This window comes from Cebus imitator, unplaced genomic scaffold (assembly GCF_001604975.1).
Source record: "Cebus imitator isolate Cc_AM_T3 unplaced genomic scaffold, Cebus_imitator-1.0 Scaffold240, whole genome shotgun sequence".
Lineage (NCBI taxonomy): Eukaryota > Metazoa > Chordata > Mammalia > Primates > Cebidae > Cebus > Cebus imitator.
Window position 1 is genome coordinate 457,369 of NW_016107555.1, and position 24,867 is coordinate 482,235.

General features: G+C 52.4%; 3 protein-coding genes across 5 annotated transcripts in view; 2 read left to right on the forward strand and 1 right to left on the reverse strand.

The window, feature by feature from the left end:
• Positions 1-5,710, forward strand: part of PHF13 (PHD finger protein 13) — an 11,809-nt gene extending 6,099 nt beyond the window's left edge. The window contains exons 3-4 of the mRNA XM_017498315.2: positions 594-1,128; positions 3,108-5,710. Of these exons, the coding sequence (XP_017353804.1) occupies positions 594-1,128; positions 3,108-3,334 (762 nt within the window). The 3' untranslated portion in view covers positions 3,335-5,710. The remainder of the gene's footprint in view (positions 1-593; positions 1,129-3,107) is intronic.
• A 1,439-nt stretch (positions 5,711-7,149) lies between these two features.
• Positions 7,150-15,476, forward strand: THAP3 (THAP domain containing 3). 3 transcript variants are annotated; one of them, XM_017498316.2, is made up of 5 exons: positions 7,150-7,305; positions 10,534-10,726; positions 12,322-12,387; positions 14,333-14,437; positions 14,721-15,476. In XM_017498316.2, exons 1-5 carry the CDS (start codon positions 7,232-7,234, stop codon positions 15,000-15,002), a joined length of 720 nt encoding a protein of 239 aa, XP_017353805.1. In that variant the 5' UTR covers positions 7,150-7,231; the 3' UTR covers positions 15,003-15,476. The 3 variants fall into 3 exon arrangements, with proteins under 3 accessions (XP_017353805.1, XP_017353807.1, XP_017353808.1); XM_017498318.2 differs by having other exon boundaries at positions 12,325-12,387; XM_017498319.2 differs by lacking the exon at positions 12,322-12,387.
• Positions 15,477-16,460: 984 nt separating this feature from the next.
• Positions 16,461-24,867, reverse strand: part of DNAJC11 (DnaJ heat shock protein family (Hsp40) member C11) — a 69,448-nt gene continuing 61,041 nt past the window's right edge. The window contains exons 11-16 of the mRNA XM_017498320.2: positions 22,061-22,216; positions 20,618-20,687; positions 19,729-19,786; positions 19,480-19,622; positions 18,380-18,509; positions 16,461-18,006 (exon numbers count right to left, since the gene is read on the reverse strand). Coding sequence (XP_017353809.1) covers positions 17,981-18,006; positions 18,380-18,509; positions 19,480-19,622; positions 19,729-19,786; positions 20,618-20,687; positions 22,061-22,216 — 583 coding nt within the window. The 3' untranslated portion in view covers positions 16,461-17,980. The remainder of the gene's footprint in view (positions 18,007-18,379; positions 18,510-19,479; positions 19,623-19,728; positions 19,787-20,617; positions 20,688-22,060; positions 22,217-24,867) is intronic.

The following is a 24,867-nucleotide window of genomic DNA, read 5'->3' on the forward strand; positions in this document are numbered from 1 at the left end:
AGAGACGGGGTTTCACCATGTTGACCAGGATGGTCTCGATCTCTTGACCTCGTGATCCACCCGCCTCGGCCTCCCAAAGTGCTGGGATTACAGGCTTGAGCCACCGCGCCCGGCCTTCTTTTTTTTTTGACACGGAGTCTCACTCCATTGCCCAGGCTGGAGTGCAGTGGCGCAATCTTAGCTCACTGCAACATTTGCCTCCTGGGGTTTTAAGCGATTCTCCTGCCTTAGCCTCCCAAATAGCTGGGATCACAGTTGCCCACCACCATGCCCAGCTAATTTTCATGTTTTTAGTAGAGATGGGGTTTCACCATGTTGGCCAGGCTGGTCTCGAACTCCTGATCTCAAGTGATCTGCCTGCCTCGGCCTCCCAAAATGCTGGGATTACAGGCACGAGCCACTGCGCCTGGCCAGAAGTCATGGTACTGTTGCTTCAAGTGTGATGCTGATGGGCAGAGAAGCTCAACCTTGTGCAGACATCTCTGGAGGTCTGACCTGGCTAGGTGGCTGGGGGTGCTCTGTTGGGGGCTAGATCTTGTCACCGATGACGGGTCACAGTAACCGGAAACCACCACCTTTGCCTGTCTTTTTAGGAACTCCCTTTAAGGAGCAGCCCCAGCCCTGCCAACAGCACCGCTGGTACCATTGACAGTGATGGCTGGGATGCGGGTTTCTCAGACATCGCGTCCTCAGTGCCCTTGCCAGTCTCTGACCGCTGCTTTAGCCACCTGCAGCCCACTCTCTTGCAGCGAGCCAAGCCCAGTAACTTCCTGCTGGACAGAAAGAAGACGGACAAGCTGAAGAAGAAGAAGAAGAGGAAGCGCAGGGACAGTGATGTGCCCGAGAAGGAGGGGTACAGGGGGGGCTTGCTGAAGCTGGAAGCCGCTGACCCCTATGGGGAGACCCCCACGAGTCCCACCTTGCAGGATATCCCCCAGGCTCCCAGTGACCCCTGTTCGGGCTGGGACTCCGATACTCCCTCAAGTGGCTCTTGTGCCACTGTGTCACCTGATCAGGTCAAAGAAATAAAAACTGAGGGCAAACGGACGATCGTCCGGCAGGGAAAGCAGGTGGTGTTCCGAGACGAGGACAGCACAGGCAACGATGAGGACATCATGGTGGACTCGGGTGAGTGGTCCCTGAAGGACGATGACCCTTGTTGGCTGGTAGTGAGAAGAGAGGTTATTTACTTATTTTTGAGACAGAGTTTCACTCTTGTTACCCAGGCTGGAGTGCAGTGGCGCAATCTTGGCTCATTACAACCTCTGCCTCCAGGTTCAAGTGATTCTCCTTTCCCAGCCTCCTGAGTAGCTGGGACTACAGGCGTGCACCACCACTCCTGGCTAATTTTTGTACTTTTAGTAGAGAGGGGATTTTATTATATTGGTCAGGCTGGTCTCGAACTCCTGACCTCAGGTGATTCACCTGCCTTGGCCTCCCAAAGTCTTGGGATTACAGGCGTGAGCCACCTTGCCCGGCTTAAAGAGAGGTGTTTTTTGTTTTGTTTTGTTTTTCTTTTTTTGAGATAGAGTTTCTCTCTGTCGCCCAGGCTGGAGGGCAGTGTCATGATCTCGGCTCACTGCAGCCTTCACCTACCGGGTTCAAGCAATTCTGTCTCAGCCTCCTGAGCAGCTGAGATGACAGGTGCATGCTGCCACACCCAACTAATTTTCTGTATTTTTATTAGAGAGGGGGTTTCACCTTGTTGGCCAGGATGATCCTCCCACCTCGGCCTCCCAAAGTGCTGGGATTACAGGTGTGAGCCACTGGGTCTGGCCCAAGAGAGGTTATTTATTAAAGGATCATCTCTCTGGGGCAGAGAGTCTGGTTCCTGCTGTAGAGTTTGACAGCCCCACTCTCTCAAGGAGAAGAGCTGCAGGAATGTGGATATTGAGATGTTTAGGAAGGGGTTGATTGTCATTAGAGACAGCTGAGATTACAAAACCTCAGAACATAAAAAGGATGTAGTGTTTTGTTTTTTTCTTTTCTGGAGACAAGAGTCTCACTCTGTCACCCATGCTGGAGTGCAGTGGTGCGAACTTGGCTCACTGCAATCTCTGCTTCCTGGGTTCAAGTGATTCTCCTGCCTCAGCCTCCCAAGTAGCTGAGACTACAGGCACACAGCACCACACTCGGCTAATTTTTGTATTTTTAGTGGAGATGGGGTTTCACCATGTTGGTCCGGCTGGTCTCGAACTTCTGACCACAGGTGATCTGCCCTTCTCAGCCTCCCAAAGTGCTGGGATTATAGGTGTAAGCCACCGTGGCCGCTAAAAGGATGTAGCTTTAAGCAAGCATCCAAGTGAGCATCCAGGCCAGTTGCAGTGACTCCAGCAGTAATCCCAGCACTTTGGGAGGTTAAGGCGGTTGGATTGCTTCAGCTCAGGAGTTGGAGAGCAGCCTGGGCGCATGGCAAAGCCCTGTTGCTACAAAGACATACAGAAATTAGGCTGGACAAGGTGCCTCACGTCTGTAATCCTAACACTTAGGGAGGCTGAGGTGGGTGGATCACCTGAGGTCAGGAGTTTGAGACTAGCCTGGCCAATATGGCGAAATCCTGGCTGTACTAAAAATATAAAAAATTAACTGGGTGTGGTGGTGGGTGCCTGTAATCCCAGCTACTTGGGAGGCTGAGGCAAGAGAATCACTTGAACCCGGGAGGCAGAGGTTGTAGTGAGCCAGGATTACACCATTGCACTCCAGCCTGGGCAACAAGAGCGAAACTCCGTCTCAATTTAAAAAAAAGAAAAAAGTACAAAAATGAGCCAAGCTTGGTGGTGTGTGTCTGTAGTCCCAGCTACTTGGGAGGCTGAGGTGGGAGGATGGCTTGAGTGCAGGAGTTTGAGGCTGCAGTGAGTTATGATTGTGCCACTACACTCTAGCCAGGGTGACAGTGAGACCCTGTGTCAGAAAAAAGTAAGCATCTCTTGGGTAATACCTGGTTCCCACACATTATGGAGACCCGTCTGCCTTTTCAGAGAGAGTGTCAGCCTCACATGGAAGTGGAGTGTTCTCAGTTGAGTAATGGGTTTCATGGAAGCCCAGCTGATGGTGAGGAATCATGGGAATTTCTTTTCCCTCCTTAAGATAAGTGTTTTTCCTTCCAGATGATGATTCCTGGGACCTCGTGACCTGCTTCTGCATGAAGCCCTTTGCCGGCCGCCCCATGATCGAGTGTAATGAGTGCCACACCTGGATTCACCTGTCCTGTGCGAAAATCCGGAAGTCCAATGTTCCAGAAGTGTTTGTCTGCCAAAAGTGCCGGGACTCCAAGTTTGACATCCGCCGTTCCAACCGATCGCGGATGGGCTCCCGGAAGCTATTCCTGGACTGACTGCTGGCTGGTGAGGAGGCTGCAAGCGTGGAATCGGAAGCGACGGTGGGCTTCTTAGCCCTTCTCTTAGTTGAGCACAGAACTCTCAGCTCTGGTGGGGGCAGATCTCTGCCATTTAGGTGCCTAAGCAAAAGGACAGGCTGTCCAGGTAGAAACTGTACATAGCCAGTGACCGAATGCAACCTTTGCTGGCCAGCGCTGCTGCCAGAGCTGTGTTCCCTGCAGTGGAGGTAGACCGGACACCCACGTGCAGCGCGTTTGGCTCCTTTGAAAATGAGGGTCCATGATAGCTGTGTGTTTTGCTATCATTGCTAACAGATTCCCGCTTATTGGGCTGAGTGCCAGTTGTTATTCTGCTTCCACTGTGTTGGGGAGAGGTGTTCGGTTTCCCCGGCCTGTTAATGAACAGCCATACGTGTAAGCTTTTTCTTGTGTGTTAAGTCTTTTACCAAAAGTGTCTGTACAGCAACCATCTAAGTTGCCCCTGCTTAGTGGCCCGCCCTCTACCTGCCTCAGCTCTGCCTGACAGGCTGGGGGAGGCACTGGTGGGAGGCCTCGGGCTCCCTTCGAGGGCCCCTGGGGTGGTGGGTCAGCGCGTGGTTCTTAGGTTTCCTTCTGTTTGTTAAAAGGGACAGTGTGGCCGCTTCTCTGTGGAAAGTGGATTGGTTGGGGGATTGAAGTGGCCTGTGTTCATAACTCAGTTTCCCGTTTTGCACGATGTAAAAACCCTGTCTTTTTGCACGATGCAGCCAAAAGTATTGGCTGATTTCTTGCTGAGCGCCCTCTCAGTTGGTGTATGAGGTCCTGGTGGGGCCCAGGCCAGCTGTTTTCGAGTGTGGGAACTCGTAGGTTCTGTTCTCTTCTCTTCCTTTCGTCTTATTCTTGTAGCAACATAAAGGTTAGGCAATCACTGGGACCCGCATGGTGTTCCTCTAAATAATAGGGTAAAGGAGAGTTGGGAGGGAGACTTCTCCCTTGGGTGACTCTTGTATGCCCTTTAGACAGGCTGGCCTGCTGGTTCCACAGGGCAAGGTTAGGACTTGAGTCCTTTTTTTCTGGTTTGAGTTGTTGAGTGAGTGATAGGGTAAGCCTTCCAGAAGACACCTTGGAACTGTGCTGAGTTCCTTAGATCTTTGCTGGGATCTTGGACTTCGGAGGCCCGTGTGAGGGCCAGCACTGGAGAAAGCTGGGAGTTGGTGCCGGAACTCTGCTCAAGGGCAGGGTACCCCAGGACACTGGTGGTTCTGGAGCTGGGAGGGAGAGGGGCTCCGCTTTCTCCAAAATGAGCATTGCTCTTTAGCAGTTTGAATACTTGTTCTCAAAACGTTTTGTAATTGGTAGGTTTTCATAAGCATTGTTTCTTGTAAGGCATGGAAAGGGAAGAATGCCCAAGGGGGTCATGTTTATTTTTAGCAGGATGGGCCTGAGTGCTCCCTGCTGGGGGCTTCCCCTTCGTGTGGCACCTTTGTGCCAGGCCACCAGGCAGACTCTTCCCACCTCCTTCCACTGAAGCACCAAGGGGCTTGAACCGTAATTTGGCTAATCAGAGGCATTTTTTTTCCCTAGTATCTTTCACACTTGTCCAACCGTCTTATTTTTTTTAAAGTTCTGTTGCTTGTATTAACAGAAAACTAGAGAGAATTTCTGAAGCCAGTTTATTGTGAAGATCCCCAAGGGAAGGTTCTGTAGAGAAAGACAGTAAGCTGGTTTAGAAACGACCTCTCCACACCATTGTCTGGCTCTGACGAGGGCAAACATCTAGGACGCATTGGAGAGGAATTTGCCAAAGATCCTGCCCTATGATAATGCCTGTCCAGTGTCTTCATCATACGAATAACCAAAGCTCCAAAGTGGTTTTCTTCTTAAAATAAAAAAAAAAAAAAAAAAAAAAAAAAATTCCACAAGCTTTTAAAGGTGCATTTAAGAATCCATGTGACTTTAGAGTGGAACTGCCGGCCCTGGCGACTGTCGTTTGTGCTAGAAGGTTCGATGCCTCTGGAATGCATGTGATACTCATCTCCATTGTTGTTTCCTTGATTGCATTTTTGTTCTTTTAACAGGCCTGTCCCTGTGGGTGGTGTCTAAGAAGTCGGACACCTTGGTTTTTGTGTTAGATTGAGCTGGGCAGCTGCAATCAGCTTCTTTATGCAAATTAGGCACGACCCATCTGGGGCTCCTGGTTGGTGGCTAATGAAGTGAGGGGAGGGAGGGATGTCACCCCAAAAGTAGGCCCTCCCATCGGCTTTGGCCAGGCCAGACACTTCACATCGTTTACATGGTTCTGTGTAATTTTAAAGTTTATGTGTATAAAGCGAAGCTGTTTCTGTGAAACTGTATATTTTGTAAATAAACATATTGCTACTTTGAGGTTCATGATTCAAGGTTCAGGTGATTGTGCTCTGTGCTGAAGAACAATTGTGTTTCTTTCCTTGCTACCTCCCCAAACCAATGATTATATGAAGTCTCTGGGAAGGCAGAGTATCAGTGTGCCCTTAGCGGGATGGAAAATGCCCATGGCATTAAGGTATTTTGCTGGAGAATTCCTCAGAAACCACAGGATGAGTAAATGTGAATGGTTTTTGCATTTTCTTCATCAGATTGTGGATTAGCTCAAGCCCCAGAGTGTTTAGCCTATTTTTGATTTTTTTTTTTTCTTTTTATGAGATGGAGACGTACTCTGTTGCCCAGGCTGGAGTGTAGTGGCGCCATCTCGGTTCACTTGGGACCTCTGCCTCCAGGGTTCAAGTGACTCTCCTGCCTCAGCCTCCCGGAGTAGCTGGAACTACAAGCACATGTCACCACACCTGGCTAATTTTTTGTAATTTTAGTGGAGACAGTTTCACTGTGTTAGCCAGGATGGTCTTGATCTCCTGACCTCATGATCTGCCCGTTTCTGCCTCCCAAAGTGCTGGGATTACAGTCGTGAGCCAATGAGCCTGCCCCCCCCCCTTTTTTTTTGAGACAGTTTTGCTCTTGTCACCTAAGGTCGGCTCACTTCAACCTCTGCCTCCCAGGTTCAAGCTATTCTCCTGCCTCAGCCTCCTGAGTAGCTGGGATTACAGGTGCTTGCCACCATGCCCGGCTAATTTTTGTAGTTTTGGTAGAGATGGGGTTTCACTATGTTGGCTAGGCTGGCCTCGAACTCCTGGGCTCAGGTGATCCGCTTGCCTCAGCCTCTGAAAATGCTGGGATCACAGGCGTGAGCTACTGTGCCTGGTTGATTTTTTTTTTTTCCTTACAAGATGATGCTTTCCATATAGCCTGCTTTGAGAAACCTGCAGCTCCTGGGAGTTTCTGCAAGGCCAGGACTGGAATCTCCCTCCCCTCGGGTGCCGTTTTTGCCCCGTCACGTTTCGGGGGTTCCCAGTGCCCAAACTTCTGGCAATGAGCTGTCTGGCCCCTGAACTGACACCACCAGTGGCCAACTAGTAGCACCTCCAATGACGTCAGAGGAGTCCAGACCTATTCACACCTCAAAGCCCTAAACGCTGAGGGGTTGGCCTTGGTTTCCAGTTGTCCAAGCCTGTGGGTGGCTGAGTCCTGGTTGGGTGCCCCAAGCAAGGAGGTGAAAAGCGACCGGCTTTGGCGAATGGGGTAAGACCTGCCCAGGCCAAAGGCTAGGAGTTGGCGTTTCGTGCCTGAGTTGGGGACCGGAGAACCCAGTGACGTGGCGCCCCGGGCCGTGTCTGACCCTAGGGAGACGCGGGTCGCGCGGACCGCGGAAGGAGCGCGCCCTGGAGCCCAACCAGGCCCGTCACCACCTCCCGGCGGCCCCGCCCCTCCCGGCAGGCCCCGCCCCGCCCCGCCCCGCCGCCCCGCCCCGCCCCGCCGCCCCGCCGGCCCAGCCGGCCCCGCCGCCGCCATCTTTGTTGGGGGCAGCCGGGCCTGGCTCTGGAGATGCCGAAGTCGTGCGCGGCCCGGCAGTGCTGCAACCGCTACAGCAGCCGCAGGAAGCAGCTCACCTTCCACCGGTAAGAGGCCTGGGCCTGAGGGCGCGGGAGTACCGGACCCGGGTCTCGCGGACAGACTTGGAGGCCTCGGCGCGCCGGGCGGGAACGCCCCGGAGGCCCGAGGGCTTGCGGCCGCTGCACCCGGGGACAGGCCGAGGTGATGGGCCCAGAGGGGCAGGCGCCGCCTCGCCCGCCGCGGGGACGTGGGACTTGGGGCGGGGCAGACGGAGGGGCTGCGGCGCACCTGGCGGGGGGTTTGCTGTGTCCCTGGCCCCTGCAGCCCCCGCCACGCGCCGTCCCGAAGGGAGCCCGGGACCTGCGCGGTGCAGTGGAGGAGTGGATCCCCCAGGGGCGTGAGGGCAGTGGGAATGGCCTTTGCAGGGTCGCGGGAGGATGCTGGACATGTTGGAGCCTGCTCCTGCACTCCCAGGACCCCTGGCCCGGCCCAGGAGCAATCATTCTTAGTCCGCGGCGGAAGTTGCGCTTTCTCCAAGGTTCAGCCACGGCACCATTTCTCTACCCACTTTTGGGCACATCTCCAAAGGGAGGCTTGTGCTGATCGTTTCCATTCTCTCTGCTCCCATTTTACTCTGTTTTATGATAAATGCTTTGCTTAAAGTATACATAACGTACATGGAGAAAAATGCACGAATCCTAAGTACACAGCCCGGCAAGTTTTCCCCAAGTGAACGCCGCCGAACTGAAACGTTACCTGCTGGGTGCGGTGGCTCACGCCTGTTACCCCAGCATTTTGGGAGGCCGAGGCGGGAGGATCGCTTGAGCCTGGGAGCTCGAGACCAGCCTGGACAACAGAATGAGACCCTATCTCTAAAAATAATTTTTAAAAAATTAGCCAGGCAAGGTGGTGTGCTGCTGTAGTCCCAGCTGCTCAGGAGACTGAAGTAGGACGAGTGCTTGAACCCAGGTTCGAGGCTGCAGTGAGCTATAATCTTGTTGCTGCACTTTAGCCTGGGTGACAGAGCGATCTCTCATCTGAGAATACGAAATAAAATAAGAAAACATCGCTACTCCTGAGAAGACCCCCCCCACACCTGGACCCCTCCCAGACCCTCCTTCTCTCTCCTGGCCAAGGGGAACCCTATCCTGCCCTATATCAGGGTGGATTACAGTTCATTCCCTTTCACTGCTGCATAGTATTCTATTGAATGCAAGTACCAGAACGTGCCGATTTGTTCTACAATTGAAGGGGCATTTCGGTGGCCCCGTTTTTTGAATGACAAATACATTGTTCTGGTGGCTGCTTGCTGTGGCTCACACCTGTAATCCCAGCACTTTGGGAGGCCAAGGCTGGTGGATCACCTGAGGTCAGCAGTTTTAGACCAGCCTGATCAACATGGTGAAAACCCATCTCTACTAAAAATACAAAAATTAGCTGGGTGTAGTAGCGCTTGCCTGAAATCCCAGCTACTTGGGAGGGCGAGGCAGGAGAATCGCTTGATGCCGGGGTGAGCCAAGATTGCGCCGCTGCACTCCATAGCCTGGGCGACAGAGTGAAACTCCGTCTTTTTTTTTTTTTTAATAAGACGGGGTTTCACCATGTTGGTCAGGCCGGTCTTGAACTCCTGACCTCAGGTGATCTGCCCGCCTTGGCCTCCAAAGTGCTTGAATTACAGGCATGAGCCACCACGCCCAGCCAAAACTCCATCTTAAAACAAAAACAAAAACATTGTTCTGGCCAGTTTTGCTGGAACTTGTGTGGTGCATCTGTCTGTTTGCTTCTGTTTGGTATGTGCCTGGGGATGGAGTTGCCACTCCTCTCTTGAAGCCATTCTCTCCACTCCCATGAGAGCTCTGTCACGTTACTGGTGAGCCTTGTGATGCTGATCGACTGCTGTGTAGCATTTCACACAACTAACCCCTGACCCTGGGTCACTTTTCCCACAAGGTGTCTGGGACACTTCTCAGCCACAGGTGTCCCTTCTCAGTCTCCTTTGCTGGCTCCTCCTTATTTCCAGCACTAAGTGTTGGGAGCCCTGGGGTGGGGCCGTGGCCTGGGTGGCCTCTGTCCACACTCGCTCCCCAGGGGCTGATCTTGGCCAGGCTTATCAGTTCTGCAGTGTCGCCCTCCACACTGACGTCTCCAGATGCGTGTGGCCACCTGTCACCCTAGCAGATGGGTAGCCTAAAAAGCACCTCGAATAACGCCTAACATACGAAACAAACTTTTTTTTTTGGAGACAGACTCTCAATTTGTTGCCCAGGTGGAGTGTGGTGGTGCGATCTCAGCTCACTGAAACCTCTGCCTCCCTGGTTCGAAGGATTCTCCTGCCTCAGCCTCCCAAGTAGCTGGGATTACAGGAGTGTGCCACCACATTGGGCTAATTTTTGTATTTTTAGTAAAGATGGGGTTTTGCCATGTTGGCCAGGCTGCTCTCTAACTCCTGAGTTAGGCAGTCCGCCTGCCTTTGCATCCCACAGTGCTGAGATTCCAGGCATGAGCTTCTACAAAACAAACTTCCGATCCCATAAACCTGCCCTCCTGTAACTTCTTTTATCTCAAACATGGAACTCCTTCCTTCTCTATTTCACCGTCTACAGGCAGACCTTACTGCATGGCTTTCAAAATACATCCAAATCTGCCCTCTCATTACCACTTCCTGCCAGCGCCTGGTCCCACAGCAGCCAGGGTGGACTCAGGTTCCATCTCACCTCTGCCTAGAGCCTCCAGGGACTCCCCAGCTGCTCAGGGCCTTGCGTCATGCAGTCCCCACTCCCTCTTGCTGTCTCAGCCAGACCTGCATGGGTGGCTGCTGCTGCTGTTCCCCCCAACCCCTTGAGGCTTGTGCTCCTACTTCTGTGATCTGTGCTCCAACCTTGCCCCTTCAGCTGCCTTTCCTGACCACCCCAGGGCTTCCCTCTGTCTGTTCTCTGGAGTAGCTGTCATTCCCGGAAGATGCCGTCCACATCTGTGTGGCTCGTCGGCTGTGCCCCCTCTCCAGAATATCGGCTCCTTGGGGGCAAGGACTTTGTCCTGGCTTCTGGCAAATGTAGCATCAGAAACGGCTCACTTAGGCTCTCTGGCCGTGCTCGTGGTCTTGGGTTTCCTATTAAGGACGCTTTAACAGCCGTGACAGAAGCTTCCAGAAATTAGATATGATTTAATAAAGCGAGAGGACTGAATGTCCACAGCTGCTCAGTGAAATACTCTGGGATGATGTGAAAATTCCGTGTGACGCTGAGGGGCCGGGTCCGGTCTGCTGGGCCTCACATCCCCGCCTCTGCCCTCAGGTTTCCGTTCAGCCGCCCGGAGCTGCTGAAGGAATGGGTGCTGAACATTGGCCGGGGCAACTTCAAGCCCAAGCAGCACACGGTCATCTGCTCAGAGCACTTCAGGCCAGAGTGCTTCAGTGCCTTTGGAAACCGCAAGAACCTGAAGCACAACGCCGTGCCCACGGTGTTTGCCTTTCAGGACCCCACACAGGTAGGAGCGCAGTGCATCTTGGTCTGCTCACATCCAGCCTGCACCGCCCACCAGCAGCTGGGTGCAATGGTGGTGGTGGCATGTGTGGGGAAATCCAAGGCCAGGACCTACAGTGACAACAGCACTGTCATGCCTCCGGGGTCCACAGCCCTCTGGCTCTGCCGGCCATGACCTCGGCTTTAAGAGAAGTCATAATTTAAAGCCACTTTAAAGATGAATCATTCTATGGCTGGGAACAGTGGCTCACGCCTGTAATCCTAACACTTTGGTAGGCTGAGGCGAGTGGATCACCTGAGGTCAGGAGTTCGAGACCAGCCTGGCCAACATGTTGAAACCCCGTCTCTACTAAAAATACAAAAATTAGCCGGGTGTGGTGGCACATGCCTATAATCCCAGCTACTCGGGAGGCTGAGGCAGGAGAATTGCTTGAATGAAGGCAGAGGTTGCAGTGAGCCGAGATTGCCTTGGTGGTGGAGGTGGGCTGTGCGGGCCTGGCTCAGGAGAGGGCTCACGAAGAGTTGGATGCTGAAGCCTTGAGATCGGATTCTAGGCCACAGGGACATCTACCTGTAATGGGCAGGCAGAGTGGTGGCCGGACAAGCCACAGGCCAGCAGCTCCCTGTGCTGGTGGATTTATTGGGAGAGGAAAGGGACCCATGACTGAAGAGTGGAGCCCATGGGAAGAACAAGGTGGCTGCATAGCTAACACGCCCAGAGAGGCCGCCTGGGATCCCCTGCCCCATCTGCTCCAGCAACCTTTCCAGATGGCCTCACGAGTGCTGCCTCACCCTCTTCAGGTCGGCCATCCCTTCTTCAGGAAGCCCTCCCAGACCCTCACATCCCTGCTGGCCTCCGACCCCTTCCTGCCCCTTGGTTCCTGGCCCCTGGGGCCCCTGCCGTCTGTCCTTCCTGTTTCCCTCACTGGTTTTGTTTTCTCCCTGGAACAGAAGCTCCACGAGGGCAGGGACTGCCTTCCCTGCTTCAGGCTCCATACCCAGGACGCTGCCTGGCACAGTACAGGTGCTCGGGGTGTGTGTTTAATCACAGACAAGCAGTTTAATCACCTTCATGTATTTGTGATAACATGTTTGTCCTGGAAAGATGACAGTTGAGCCACGAGGAGTAGGGGACATTTGTAATTGTAGCCCTCAGTGCTTCCAGAGCCAGGTGGTGGGGAAAAGCTGGGTACAGCCCCTGCCAGCTCTGCACCATGTGGTCCCCACACCGGCCCAGCCCAGGGGCTGCAGGTTCTGCGTCGGTGGCACCTTGAGTGGTGAGCTGGCCTTCTGCTTGCTGGCGGTTGTGGGGCAAGGTGCCAGGCCCTGGGGTGACGCATAGGAAGTATATTGCTCCCTAGCTCTACAGGGACCTATCAGGGCACTCTGGCCATGATTTGGGAACATCTTTTGAGAAAGGGAAGTGGACCAGGTAGGCCGTGTGAGTTGGGTTGAGCTTCAGGTCAGTTTAAGTTAGCAAATGTTCATTGATTGTGGCACGCAGTGGGTTGAGCACTGGGGACAACCATGATGCCCAAGGCCTGCCCGAGCTCTGAGGGTTCTTGGGGTCCACATCCACTCTGTGTGTGTCTCTTGCAGCAGGTGAGGGAGAACACAGACCCTGCCAGTGAGAGAGGAAATGCCAGCTCTTCTCAGAAAGAAAAGGTGAGTGCACTGGGCCAGGTGCTTGAATTTTACATTATGCTGTGGGTTGAGACAGGGAGGCGGCATTTTCCCAGTAAGGCCGGACTGTGGGGCTGTTGCCTTTCCTCGTATGCCAGTTTGGATTCCGTTTTTCCGGAGGGAAGGTCTGAGCCTCTGAGCTTCCTTTTCAATATCAAAGAATCTCAGTTGCTAGTAAGGATGGTGCCTGATTCTCTCTTTTTTTTTTGAGACGGAGTCATGCTCTGTCACCCAGGCTGGAGTGCAGGGGCGCAATCTTAGCTCACTGCAACCTCCTTCCAGGTTCAAGCGATTCTCCTGCCTCAGCCTCCCGAGTATAGCTGGGATTACAGATGCCCCTGCCACCATGTCTGGCTGATTTTTGTATTTTTTTAGTAGAGATGGGGTTTTACCACATTGGCCAGGCTGGTCTTGAACTCCTGACCTGTAGTGATCCACCCGCCTCAGCCTCCCAAAGTGCTGGGATTACAGGCGTGAGGCACCATGCCTGGACCCCCATTTTTTGGTAGAGATAAGGTCTTGCTATTTTACCCAGGATGGTCTCACTGTGCCCAACCTTTTGTTTTTTCTTTTTGAGACAGGTTTCACTCTGCTCAGGCTCGGTTCAGTGGTGCAGTCATGATTTACGGCAGCCTCATCCTCCCAGGACCAAGCCATCCTCCCATTTCAGCCTCCCAAGTGGCTGGGACCATAGGCATATGCCACCACACCCAGCTAATTAAAAAAAAAAAATTTGTTTTGTAGAGGTGGGGGTCTTGTTCTCTTGCCCGGTCTGGTCTCAAACTCTTGGATTCAAGAGATTCTCCTGCCGTGGCCTCTCAAAGTGCTGAATTATAGGTGGCAGCCACTGCACCTGGCTGTGCCTGATTTCACTGCCCCCGGCCTGCCTGATTTCTTAAAGTTCAGTTTCAGGGCTGGGTATGGTGGCTCACACTTGTAATCCCAGCACTTGGGGGAGGTGGGTGGATTTCTTGAGGTTAAGAGTTTGAGACTAGCCTGGCCAATGTGGTAAAACACCTTCTTAAACTATAAAAATTAGCTGGGCTGGGCGCGGTGGCTCCTGCCTGTAATCCCAGCACTTTGGGAGGCCAAGGCAGGCGGATCACCTGAGGTCAGGAATTCAAGACCAGCCTGGCCAACAAGATAAAACTCTATCTCTACTAAAAATACAAAAATTAGGCCGGCTGTGGTGGCTCACACCTGTAATCCTAGCACTTTGGGAGGCTGAGGTGTGTGGATTGCCTGAGGTCAGGAGTCGGAGACCAGCCTGGTAAAACTCCATCTCTACTAAAAATACAAAAATTAGCTGGGCGTGGTGGTGGGTGCTTATAATCCCAGCTACTTGGGAAGAGAATCACTTGAACCTGGGGGGCGGAGGTTGCAGTGAGCTGAGATCACACTACTTCACTCTAGCCTAGACGAAAGAGCTAAACTCAAAAGAAAACAAAATAAAAAAATCAGCTGGGTATGGTTGCACATGCCTGTAGTCCCAGCTACTCAGAAGGCTGAGGCAGAATTGCTTGAACCTGGGAGGTGGAGGTTGCAGTGAGCTAAGATCGTGCCACTGCTCTCCTGTAGAGCTAGATTCCGTCTCAAAAAAAAAAAATAATAATTTCACCAGAGATGGTGGTGGTTGCCTGTACTTCTAGCTACTGGGGAGGCTGAGGCACAAGAAGTACTTGAACCCCGGAGCAGAGGTTGCAGTGAGCCAAGATCGTACCACTGCACTCCAGCCTGGGTGACAGAGCGAGACTCTGTCTCAAAAAATAAAAGTGTTAGGAAGAGGGTGGCTGTTTGTGCAGGGGCGCAGACCCTGGAGCTGGTCCTTGGCTGTTGCCACTCCCCCACAGGGACAAGTAGCAGTTTCGGCAGGGCCCCAAATGCATCTGCAGGGCTATAGTGCCTGACTCCACCCTGCTGTTCCCAGGTCCTCTGTGAGGCCGGGGCCGGAGAGGATGGCCCTGGGAGAAACATGAACACTGCGCTTGAGGAGCTTCAGTTGCCCCCGAATGCTGCAGGACCCGTAAAACAGGTAAGACTGAGTACAGAGGTGGCCAGTGCTCCAAACTTGATGGAAACCAGTGTCCTGAGCACACACCACGAGAGCCGTGTGGCTGACGCAGGGTGCGCAACCTTGGTTTCAGAGCTTCCAAGTATAATTCACCACCATGGTGTGGAAACATCTGGATTTCAGGAGAGCAGCCAGGAGTGTCTCGCTGGCTGGGGCGGGGTGTGCTGGATGTGTCTGGTGGCCTGCCCTGGCCCGCCTTCTGCTGGTGTGGCAGCCCTCAGCTCTCACATCCCCCTGTCCTCAGGTCTTGCCACAGAGGCCGCAAGCAACAGAGGCTGTTGGCTGGCTGGCCGGCCCTGCAGGCCTGAGAAGGCCCCCCCACAAGCAGCCATCTGATCATAGCTACGCCCTTTTGGACTTAGATTCTTTGAAGAAAAAACTCTTCCTCACTCTGAAGGAAAATGAAAAGCTCCGGAAGCGCTTGCAGGCCCAGAGACTGGTGATGCAAAGGATGTCCTCCCGCCTCCGAGCCTGCAAAGGGCACTGGGGACTGCAGGCCAGACTTCGGCCAGAGCAGCAGAGCTGAGCCCCATGGGCTCCGGACACACAGGCGGCAGAGGCACCAGGGCTGGCAGGGCTTTGCAGCTCTGGCTGTGGACATTTCTGTGTGCTGTGGATACTGAGAAAGTTGGTCATAAGGCCTGCTGGGTGGGGGACTGGGACAGTGGCTAAGCTCCTCGGCGAGCCTGATGCTTCTGGGGAACGTTTAGAGGCATGGCACCAGGAGTGCCCATCTGTGGCATGACGAGCTTATCCTCCCATGGCAACAGAAGCCCAGGCTGAAGCTGGTTCTGGACACTGTCCTTTCAGAGCGAGCACGGTTGGAAGCCCCCGTGTGGGAGATGCTCCTGAGGAAGCCACATGGGGTAGCACTGGCCGGCTCTGTGGCGAGTGAGTGGGTCCCCGCCTCCATCAGCCTGGACAACTACTCAGGGTTTTGAGTGACTCCTGTCCCAGGCTGGTGTGAGTGGGCAGTATAATAAAGTGTCTTTCTATATGATGTCGCTTCCATCGTTTTGTTTTCTCTCCTGCTGTGATTCCTTCTAAAAGACTGACTTCCATGGCTGGGCGCAGTGGCTGATGCCTGTAATCTCAGCCCTTTGAGAGGTCACTTGAAGTCAGGGGTTTGAGACCAGCCTGGCCAACATGGTGAAACCCCATCTCTACTAAAATTACAAAAATTAGCCAGGCATGGTGGCACATGCTTGTAGTCCCAGCTACTGGGGAGGCTGAGGCAGGAGGATCACTTGAACTCGGGAGGCAGAGGTTGCAGTGGGCTGAGATAGCGCCACAGAGTGAGGCTCTGTCTCAAAAAACAACAAAAAAAAACTTCCTATTTCATGTAATTCATAATTTTACTGAATTAAAGAGAAAATAAGTTGAAGCCTAACTAACTGCTTTCCTAACTTGGGGGTCTATTTCTCAGGCAAATGTTTTTATCTTTTTTTTTTTTAAATCTTTTCACTTTTCTTTTTTTGAGGGGGGCCACATTTCTGGCACGGGTAAATGTTTAATGTAGAAAATGAAACCCCAGCCGGGCACGGTGGCTCACGCCTGTAATCCCAGCACTGTGGGAGGCCGAGGCGGGTGGATCACGAGGTCAAGAGATCGAGACCATCCTGGTCAACATGGTGAAACCCCGTCTCTACTAAAACTACAAAAAATTAGCTGGGCATGGTGGCACGTGCCTGTAATCCCAGCTACTCAGGAGGCTGAGGCAGGAGAATTGCCTGAACCCAGGAGGCGGAGGTTGCGGTGAGCCGAGATCGCGCCATTGCACTCCAGCCTGGGTAACAAGAGCGAAACTCCGTCTCAAAAAAAAAAAAAAAAAAAAAAAAAAAAGAAACCCCAGCTTCAGGTGAAGGCCTGTGGTTGAGTGAGAAGTGAAGGCTGGGGAGGAGGCCTCTGGGGAAGGGGTGGGGCACTCCCCCTTACGTTGTTCCCTCTTGAAGATGAACACAAGATAAATGGAAGAGTGCCACCCTCTGCTTTCAGGAAAGGTTTATTGTGGTGAGTGCCTTCTGTACAGTCGACTGCAAACGGAACGCAGAGGATGGGTGCCCAGAAGCACCTGCGGCAGAGGTGCACGGGAAGCCCAGGGCCCAGGCTCATGCAACATGATGCTCACCGCGGCTCAGGCCGTGGGGCTATCATCGGGAAATGTTTTTAAAAAATGGAGATGAATGTTACAGAATTGGACAACCTGAAGTGCTTCTCAAAACCAGAGGAAGGAGGTTCTTTGCCATTACTCAGATGCCTGTGCTGGGGGGAGGCTTGACTAGCAACAGCTGTGGGCGGGCTGGAGGCTGGTGCAGCTTCGGGGCCCCAGGGCCAGCTGTCTTGGCCACCGCCTCTGTGGCGCTCACTCCGAGGTGTCAGTGAGAGCGACTGATGGCTGCCACTTCCAGGACCCACCAGACGGGCCTCAGGAAACTTTACTGCAGCCAAAGCTCAGGCTGTCGAGGGGGTCCCAGCTCTGCTGCATTCTGCATCCCAAGTAGGCACGTGAAGGAAGGGTCTCAAGGGCGACTTCGGAGCACAGGCCCTGGTTCCCTGTGAGGACTCTGAACCTGCAGGAGCAGCGGGTTGCAGTGCCACCTGCTGGGTGCCATGGGCCAGGCCTGGAGTCCACACCTCCGAGTTCGGTGTCTGAGGTCTTGCCCACCCTTGTAAGCGCCTGGCCCTGTCCTCTCAAGCTGCCGTTGCCCAGCACGGCACTCTAAAGGTGGGTGGTACAGGCAGTTGGAGGGACAGAGGCCAGCTCGAGCCTGCTGGTGGCAGGGCATTTTCCCACAGGGATACAGGAAGCCACCTTGTCAGGGACAGGCCCTGGGATCGGGAGTTACACTACGTTGTACCAAGCTGAGGGGGCCGCTGGAATGATTTGAGCAGCTCTGGGAGTGGGGAAAAAAAGACTAATTTCCAAACCTGTTCATTCTCAGTTAAAAAGCAGTTTTATAAACCCGCAATCCGCTCCAGATTCACGCAGTAATATTTCAGCAGGAGAAGGTGGTCGTGGGAAGTCAGCCCAGCAGACGCTCCCTGACCTGGAGGCCTGCCTGCCTTTCCACATTGTTTCCCACGTTTGGCGTGGACTTCAGGAAAAGCAGCTCACACTCCTGTGGTGTGGGCAGTGTGTTCCACAAACACCTCCAGACACAACCAAGAACTATAGGGCGACGTGCTGTGGTCAGCACACGTGCTCAGGGGACCCGGTGGAGTCAAGGCCAGCGCCCTTCCCTCCAGGAACCAATCCTTGGGAAAACAGCCATGGCCATGCTGCAGTCTGGTTCCCAGTGGGGCTGCCTCAGTCCTACCCCCAGCACCCTCAAAAGCTGGGGTGTCTGCGTGTCCCTTCACATAATTGTTATGGTACCATCTCCTATAATAATAATATAAAATAAAAACATCTGATGTCTGGGTTTTTTCCCTGCTTCCAAATTTGTAGACTCCCAGGAAGAAAAGATTTTTTGCAGCCTTTTAAAAATCTGGTTCTCAGGCAGTTTATCCATCTGTATCGATTCTGTGGGCTGTAAAAGAAAAGACAGACGCAGGCGGTTAGAAGGTGGCTGTTCCCATGCCCCTTTCTCCTGATGGGGCAACACAGGGCACCAGCTGCTCAAAGTCAGCTGCTTCTGGAACACGGAGGTCTGCTTCCATCCCCCCGCCATTCAAGGTGCATGCTCCAAGGAGCTCCCTCTAATTCCACCTGTGAAAGGGCCCCAGCACCCTTTCTCAGGGCACAAATCATGGGCTCTGAGTGAATCATGGGTCAAGGGCTAGCTGGCGTCTCTGCTCCCAAGCGGGCAGCTGAGGGAAGGGGGCTGGAAGCCCACACACTGAGCAGCCGCTGTGAGGTCTCCGCCCCCGTTAGCTAGTTGCTGCCAAGGGACAGCTACTCACACTGCTTTGGTATCCGGAGGGCCTCACTGTCCAGCACCATCACCTGATGCAGGACGCCTCGGAACTGATAGAGCACTTTCAGGTTCTTCTCTTCACCCACACATGGGTCATAAAACCCAGGCAGCCCAGCCTGTAACAAACAAATTGCTACTGTAAATACTCCAGATACTCCACAGGGTGTAAGACCCAGCGCTCACTCCTCACTACCAGCGGAGGTGCAGTGTGCACAGCCTTTCCTGGGGAAATGCAAAATTTGGAGCTTGAAGAAAAAGAAGCAAGAATCTGGAAAAGTTGCCAAGACTTGCTTCTTAGTAAGGTCCCTTCCTCACACCAAGTGGACCTCTATCTTCACAGAAAGCCCACCAAGATAGAGACACTAGATGACTTCCAGGGAGCCAGGAGCTCTCTGGCCTGAGCTAACCTGCATTTTCATGGACGCAAGGCCCCAGGCCCCAGAGGTGAGATCCACACGTTACAAGTGACCTCACGCTCCTTTTGGAACGAGGCAAAAATAAACAGAATCACATGCCATGAAGGCAGGTGTGTGTTGTTTGCTGGTGTGGCTGGCACACAGCAGGAGCTCAGTAAATCCTTACTGAGTGACTGGATGAAAGAAATGACTGAATGAAGCAAATAGCTCCAACGTGGGTATTACTCGGGGGCTGGGCAGCATCCCACACAGTAGATGCCGATGACGGCAAAGATTCCACTGCAAAGGGCCAGGCTGTCCTTGTCAGACTGAACCTGTTCTTCAAACCACTTTTTGTTTTGGAGACAGGGTCTTGCTCTGTCACCCTGGCTGGAGTGCAGCGGCACTATCACAGCTCACTGTAGCCTCAACCTCCCGGGCTCAACCAATCCTACCGCTTCAGCCTCCCGAACAGCTAGGATGACAGGCGCATGCCACCGCACCCGGCTAATTTTCTCTGTTTTGTAGAGACAGGGTTTTGCTATGTTGCCCAGGCTGATCTCGAACTCCTGGGCTGAAGCTATCCGCCCACCTTGGCCTCCCAAAGTGCTAGGATTACAGGCATGAGTTGCTGCGTCTAGCCTGTTCAGATCTGTGAGCAGTTGGCACATGGTGGCTGGTGCTGCTGTACCTTGGAGGCCTCCGTTAGGATGAGCTTCGAATCCTTCACCAGGCACTGCAGGGGCACAGTCACGTCAATCACCTTCACCTTCTCGCTCTTCCTGCTCTTGTCATTGACAAACTTCCCATACCAGGCATTGACGATGATGAGCCCTGAGGACGGACTCACAGTAGAGGAAGGCCTCCTCTGGGCACCTCCCTGTACAGCTTGGAGACCCCCAGCGCCCACCCTGGCCGAAGAGAGGACACATGTTCTTACCCATTCTGGACTCTTCTGCCTCGATTATCCTTCGGACAGATTCCTGCATCAGCCGGACCTGCCAGAGAACAAGGATGACATGGTTAGGGCCCTGCCAGGCCTGCTCCACCTCTGGTTGGAGGGCCACAGGCAGGCAGTCTCTGTCCAGGTCAACATACCCGTTCAGGGCCTGGAGAGGAAGGGAGTGGGCGCCCTGACAGCTCTGCTACCCAAGTGGCTGGCTTTGAATCTCCTAGACCTGGGGCAGGCAGCTCGGTCAGAAGGTGAGAAGCTGAACTGGCATGACCCCTCCTGTGACCATTGGTGGGAGCTCCCTTTCTAGGGATAAATGCATGGGTGGGATTTCTTGACCTAATAAAAAAACACTGAATGCGTTGTCAGCTTTAAAAAGAGATTTCACAGGAAAAGCTGGACTCCTAGCTACTCTATAGGTCCCATGTTCTCCAGTGGCATCATTCTACTGGGCATAGCTGTGCCGTCCCTTCAGACAGGCATGTGCTCGCTGGGCCATGCACATGGCCCACGGCCCACTTCAGCCCTTCTTGCCGTGAAGCACTTGGCAGTGTGCTTGCCACTTACCCAGGACGCCGGCTCCTTCATGCTCCGTAAAAGGCAGAGCACTCAGAGGGAAGAAAAAGAAGCCAATAGTCACCACTTCAAAAAAGCCCTTGTTACATCTTTGGAGGGTAATTATCTTTAGGGCAGGGACTGCAGGGCCGAGTACCGCATCCCACAGGCGACAGAAAGACTAAAATGGCGAGCCAAGGTATTGGAGAAGAGAAGTTGGACCCCAAGGCCTTGAGACCAACATGTGGGGTATGGAGTGTGCCCTTAAGAGCGGCAGGGAGGAAGGGCGGCGTTCCCTGGTCGGCACTGCAGCAGCACTCACAGCGGACTCCGCCTCCTGCTTCTTCTGCAGCACATCAGTGGCGGCGCTTTCCCTTTGCTTCTCCAATTCCCTGAGCGAGAAGAACACAAGCCCCACGTTAGTGTGGCGCTGCCCAGCTTCCAGCCAACACAGCCCCTCCCTTGCTGGGCCTGAGCCCAGCAAACAGTCTGTGATCTTACTGGAGTTCCAGTTCTAGAACTTTGAAAAATATTCCCACGACAGTCTTGGGCAAGTCTGTGAGTCACAGGCTGGCAGCTTTCATCTTACCCCTAGACGGCTCTGCCCCACCTCCTCACTGGCACTAACGGGACACCCACTGTCAGTCTCTTTGGAAAGAAGACCCCAGCACATAAGAATTTCAAGAGATCCTACCAACCTTGTGGGATTGTTATTATTTTTTAAATTTTAATTTTAAAATAGAGATGGAGGTCTCACTATATTGCCCAGGCTAGTCTCGAACTCCTGGGCTCAAGTGATCCTATTGTCTCAGCCTCGAAAAGTGCTAGGGTTACAGGCGTGAGTTATTAAATAATGCTTTTGGCAGGAACAACTAACACCACCCTGGACACATAGATCCGCTTTCCTGTAACAAAGTATGGGACTTAGGGTGAGCAGAGGCCTGTCCTTCCAGAAGACTTGGCCAGCACATGTCTTGTTCCAAGCCTCAAGCTCCTAGGGAACCAGGATTCTGAATCCAAAGGCCAGAGGGGCCCAGAAGAGGAGATTCATTCCTTTATCTGAGATTCTCTAAGAGCAATGCTTTACTAAATGAGATACTATAAAGTAACAAATCTATTCCACCTCTCAGTTTGCTGTAGAGACGCTTGCACTAATAATTTAGGTTTCATAGCATGCCCCAATGGATTATCTAAGAAGCTGCAAAATAAAATTACATTTCTATGACTTATAAGACCATATATAGTTAATGCAGGCCCCTTACATAAGAATCCAGAACCCATTCTTCTTTATTTTATTTTTTAAATAAGATGGGGTTTCACCATGTTGGTCAGGCTGGTCTTGAACTCCCGACCTCAGGTGATCTGCCCGCCTTGGCCTCCAAAGTGCTTGGATTATAGGCATGAGCCACTGCGCCCGGCCACCCATTCCTCTTAAACTCAGTGCCACGAAAGGAAAAAGAAGTTTTTATTTCTTGAGGCCATGGTTTAGAGGCTCAATGCTTTATAAACTCCAGTCCTTTCTAAGGGTAGGAATAGTGGGAATTACAAATGAGGAGATAACAGCAGCCCAACTACTGACAATGATGATAAATAGTTAACATTTGCCAGTCGTGGCCCAGACATTAGCCTAAGTGCCTTACATGCATTAATTAATTCAGGTTTCCTAATCACCCTACGCAGTAGGCTCTGTTATCCTCTCCATTTTAAAGGTGAGGAAACTGGGGCACAGGGCTGGTTAGTGGCATGCCCATACATGTTAACTCACTTCTCTCTCTGGGCCCTGAGGTATGGTTTGATGATCAGACGGTGCATGGCAAAGTAGACCACCAGAGGCCCCACGGTGGCATAGAACACGGCACTGGGCAGAAGCTGGTCCGTCAAGTGAATAGGGAAGAAGTACGTCTGACTGGCCCTGTTGAGCCTGGGAAAAAAACACAAAAAACAAAAAAGCCAAGATAAATCAGGTTTTCCAGGGAAGGGCAAGGAGGTGTCAGCCACAGGTGAGAACTTGTGCTGTGTAGTGGAGAGCTGAAGGAGCCTTGGAGTCTGTTCCTTTCACAGTCCACTGCCTTTGCTGGCTTCCCATTCCAGACCCTGACTGATGGATCTGACGCTGTGACAGAATAAAGATCCCAGTATCTGCTGACCTCAAGGGCAAAGCAACAAGAGGAACACTTCACAGGGTCAACATCCCCTACAGGGACATTCGGTCAGAGGCTGTAGAATACGGGAATGGGCTCCTCCAGATGTCACTGGAGAGTCACATCTCAGTCCTTAACTGAAATTCTAAAAGAAGTTGGTGAAGACTTCAAAAGTTAGTGAGTTGAGGATCTGCTTCCAGCGATGGCTGAGTAGCTCCTATTGGATCAATATGTAAACTCTGGACCACATATAACAAATGTGGCCGGGTGCGGTGGCTCATGCCTGTAATCCCAGCACTTTGGGAGGCCAAGGCAGGCAGATCGAGAGGTCAGGAGATGGAGACCATTCTGGCCAACATGGTGAAACCCTGTCTCTACTAAAAATACAAAAATAAGCTGGGTGCACGCCTGTAATCCCAGCTACTTGGGAGGCTAAGGCAGGAGAATCACTTAAACCAGGGAGTCGCCAGGCACGGTGGCTCATGTCTGTAATCCCAGCACTTTGGGAGGCCGAGGCGGGTGGATCACGAGGTCAAGAGATTGAGACCATCCTGGTCAACATGGTGAAACCCCGTCTCTACTAAAAATACAAAAATTAGCTGGGTGTGGTGGCGTGAGCCTGTAGTCCCAGCTACCTGGGAGGCTTAGGCAGGAGAATTGCTTGAACCTGGGAGGCGGAGGTTGCAGTGAGCTGAGATCGTGCCCCTGTACTCCAGCCTGGCGCCTGGTGACAGAGCAAGACTCTGTCTCAAAAAAACAAACAAACAAAAAAACCAGGGAGTCAGAGGTTGCAGTGAGCCAAGATCGCGCCACTGCTCTCCAGCCTGGCGACAGAGTGAGGCTCCATCTCCAAAAAAAAAAAAAAAAAAATTAAGAGACTAAACAGCAACGAGAAGCTAGCAGACACTGATGGAGGGCGGAAGTTAACAAGAATGGAATGGCACTGGTGAGTTTCCCATTTTTTTTTTTCCTTTTAAACAGCTTTGAGCTTGAGGGTAAAGTTCAGTCTGTACTTTATGGGCTGGCTGAAACTTGGAAAGAAACTTGCAGTGATATTAGATTGAAGAACCAGAGCTCAAAGCTGGGCACGGTGGCTCACGCCTGTAATCCCAGCAATGTGGGAGGCTAAGGGGGGTGGATTACAAGGTCAGGGGTTTGAGACCAGCCTGACCAACACGGTGAAACCCCGTCTCTACTAAAAATACAAAAATTAGCCGGGCGTGGTGGCGTGTGCCTGTAATCCCAGCTAGTAGTAAGGCTGAGGCAGGAGAATCGCTTGAACCTGGGAGGCAGAGGATGGAGTGAGCTGAGAGCACACCATTGCACTCCAGCTCAGGCGACAGAGCGAGACTCCACCTCAAAAAAACAAAAATAACCAGAGCTCAGAGTTTGTGACAACAACAGGCACTAGAAACAAGGGGAGGGTTCCCTAAAAGGAAAGTTGTAGATAAAGAGCACCAAATTCTGTGTATGAGGGTGGCAGAACTCTCCAGCTGATCCGTGAGCTACCACACGGCCTTGCAAAGGCTAAAATAATTATTGAGGTTCTGGCTGCTGCCATCAGAGGTGAGGCAGGGTTTGCAGTTTCAGTTCAGCCAAGTCAACCACTTTCTAAAATGAAAATCAACACTTTTTGGAAAAACAGAACAAAATATTGAGTCTTTACAATGTACCATTCACAATACTCAGGATATAATACAAATTATTCTATACAGTATACATAAATACGAGAAAAATGAAGAGACCAACCTTACGTAGAACTAGCTCATAAGGACTCAAAACAGCTACGCAAATGATGCTCAAAGCCATGAAATGTTCTTGTGAAGAAAGACAAAGATATAAAATCTCAACTGAGAAACAGAGAATATAGGAAAGAATCAAACTGAAATTCTAGAAGGGAAAGGAACAATATTTGAAGTGCAATATTTATTGGATGGGCTTACAACAATGGAGAGAACAGAAGTTAGTGAAGATGAAGACAGAGCAATAGAAATTATCCAGTAAAAGCCAGGTGTGGTGGGTCATGCCTATAATCCCAGCGCTTTGGGAGGCCAAGGCAGGTGGATCACCCGAGGTCAGGAGTTCGAGACCACCTTGGCCAACAGGGTGAAACCCCGTCTCTACTAAAAATACAAAAATCAGGCCAGGCATGGAGGCTAACGCCTGTAATCCCAGCACTTTGGGAACCAAGGCAAGCAGATCACCTGAAGTCAGGAGTTCAAGAACAGCCTGGCCAACATAGTGAAACCTTGTGTCTCTAATAAAAATTCAAAAATTAGCCGGGTGTGGTGGCGGCCACCTGTAATCCCAGCTACTAGGGAGGCTGAGGCAGGAGAATTGCTTGAACCCGGGAGGGGGGTATTGCAGCAAGCCAAGATCACACCATGGCACTCCAGCCTGGGTGACAGAGCGAGACTCCATCTCAAAAAAA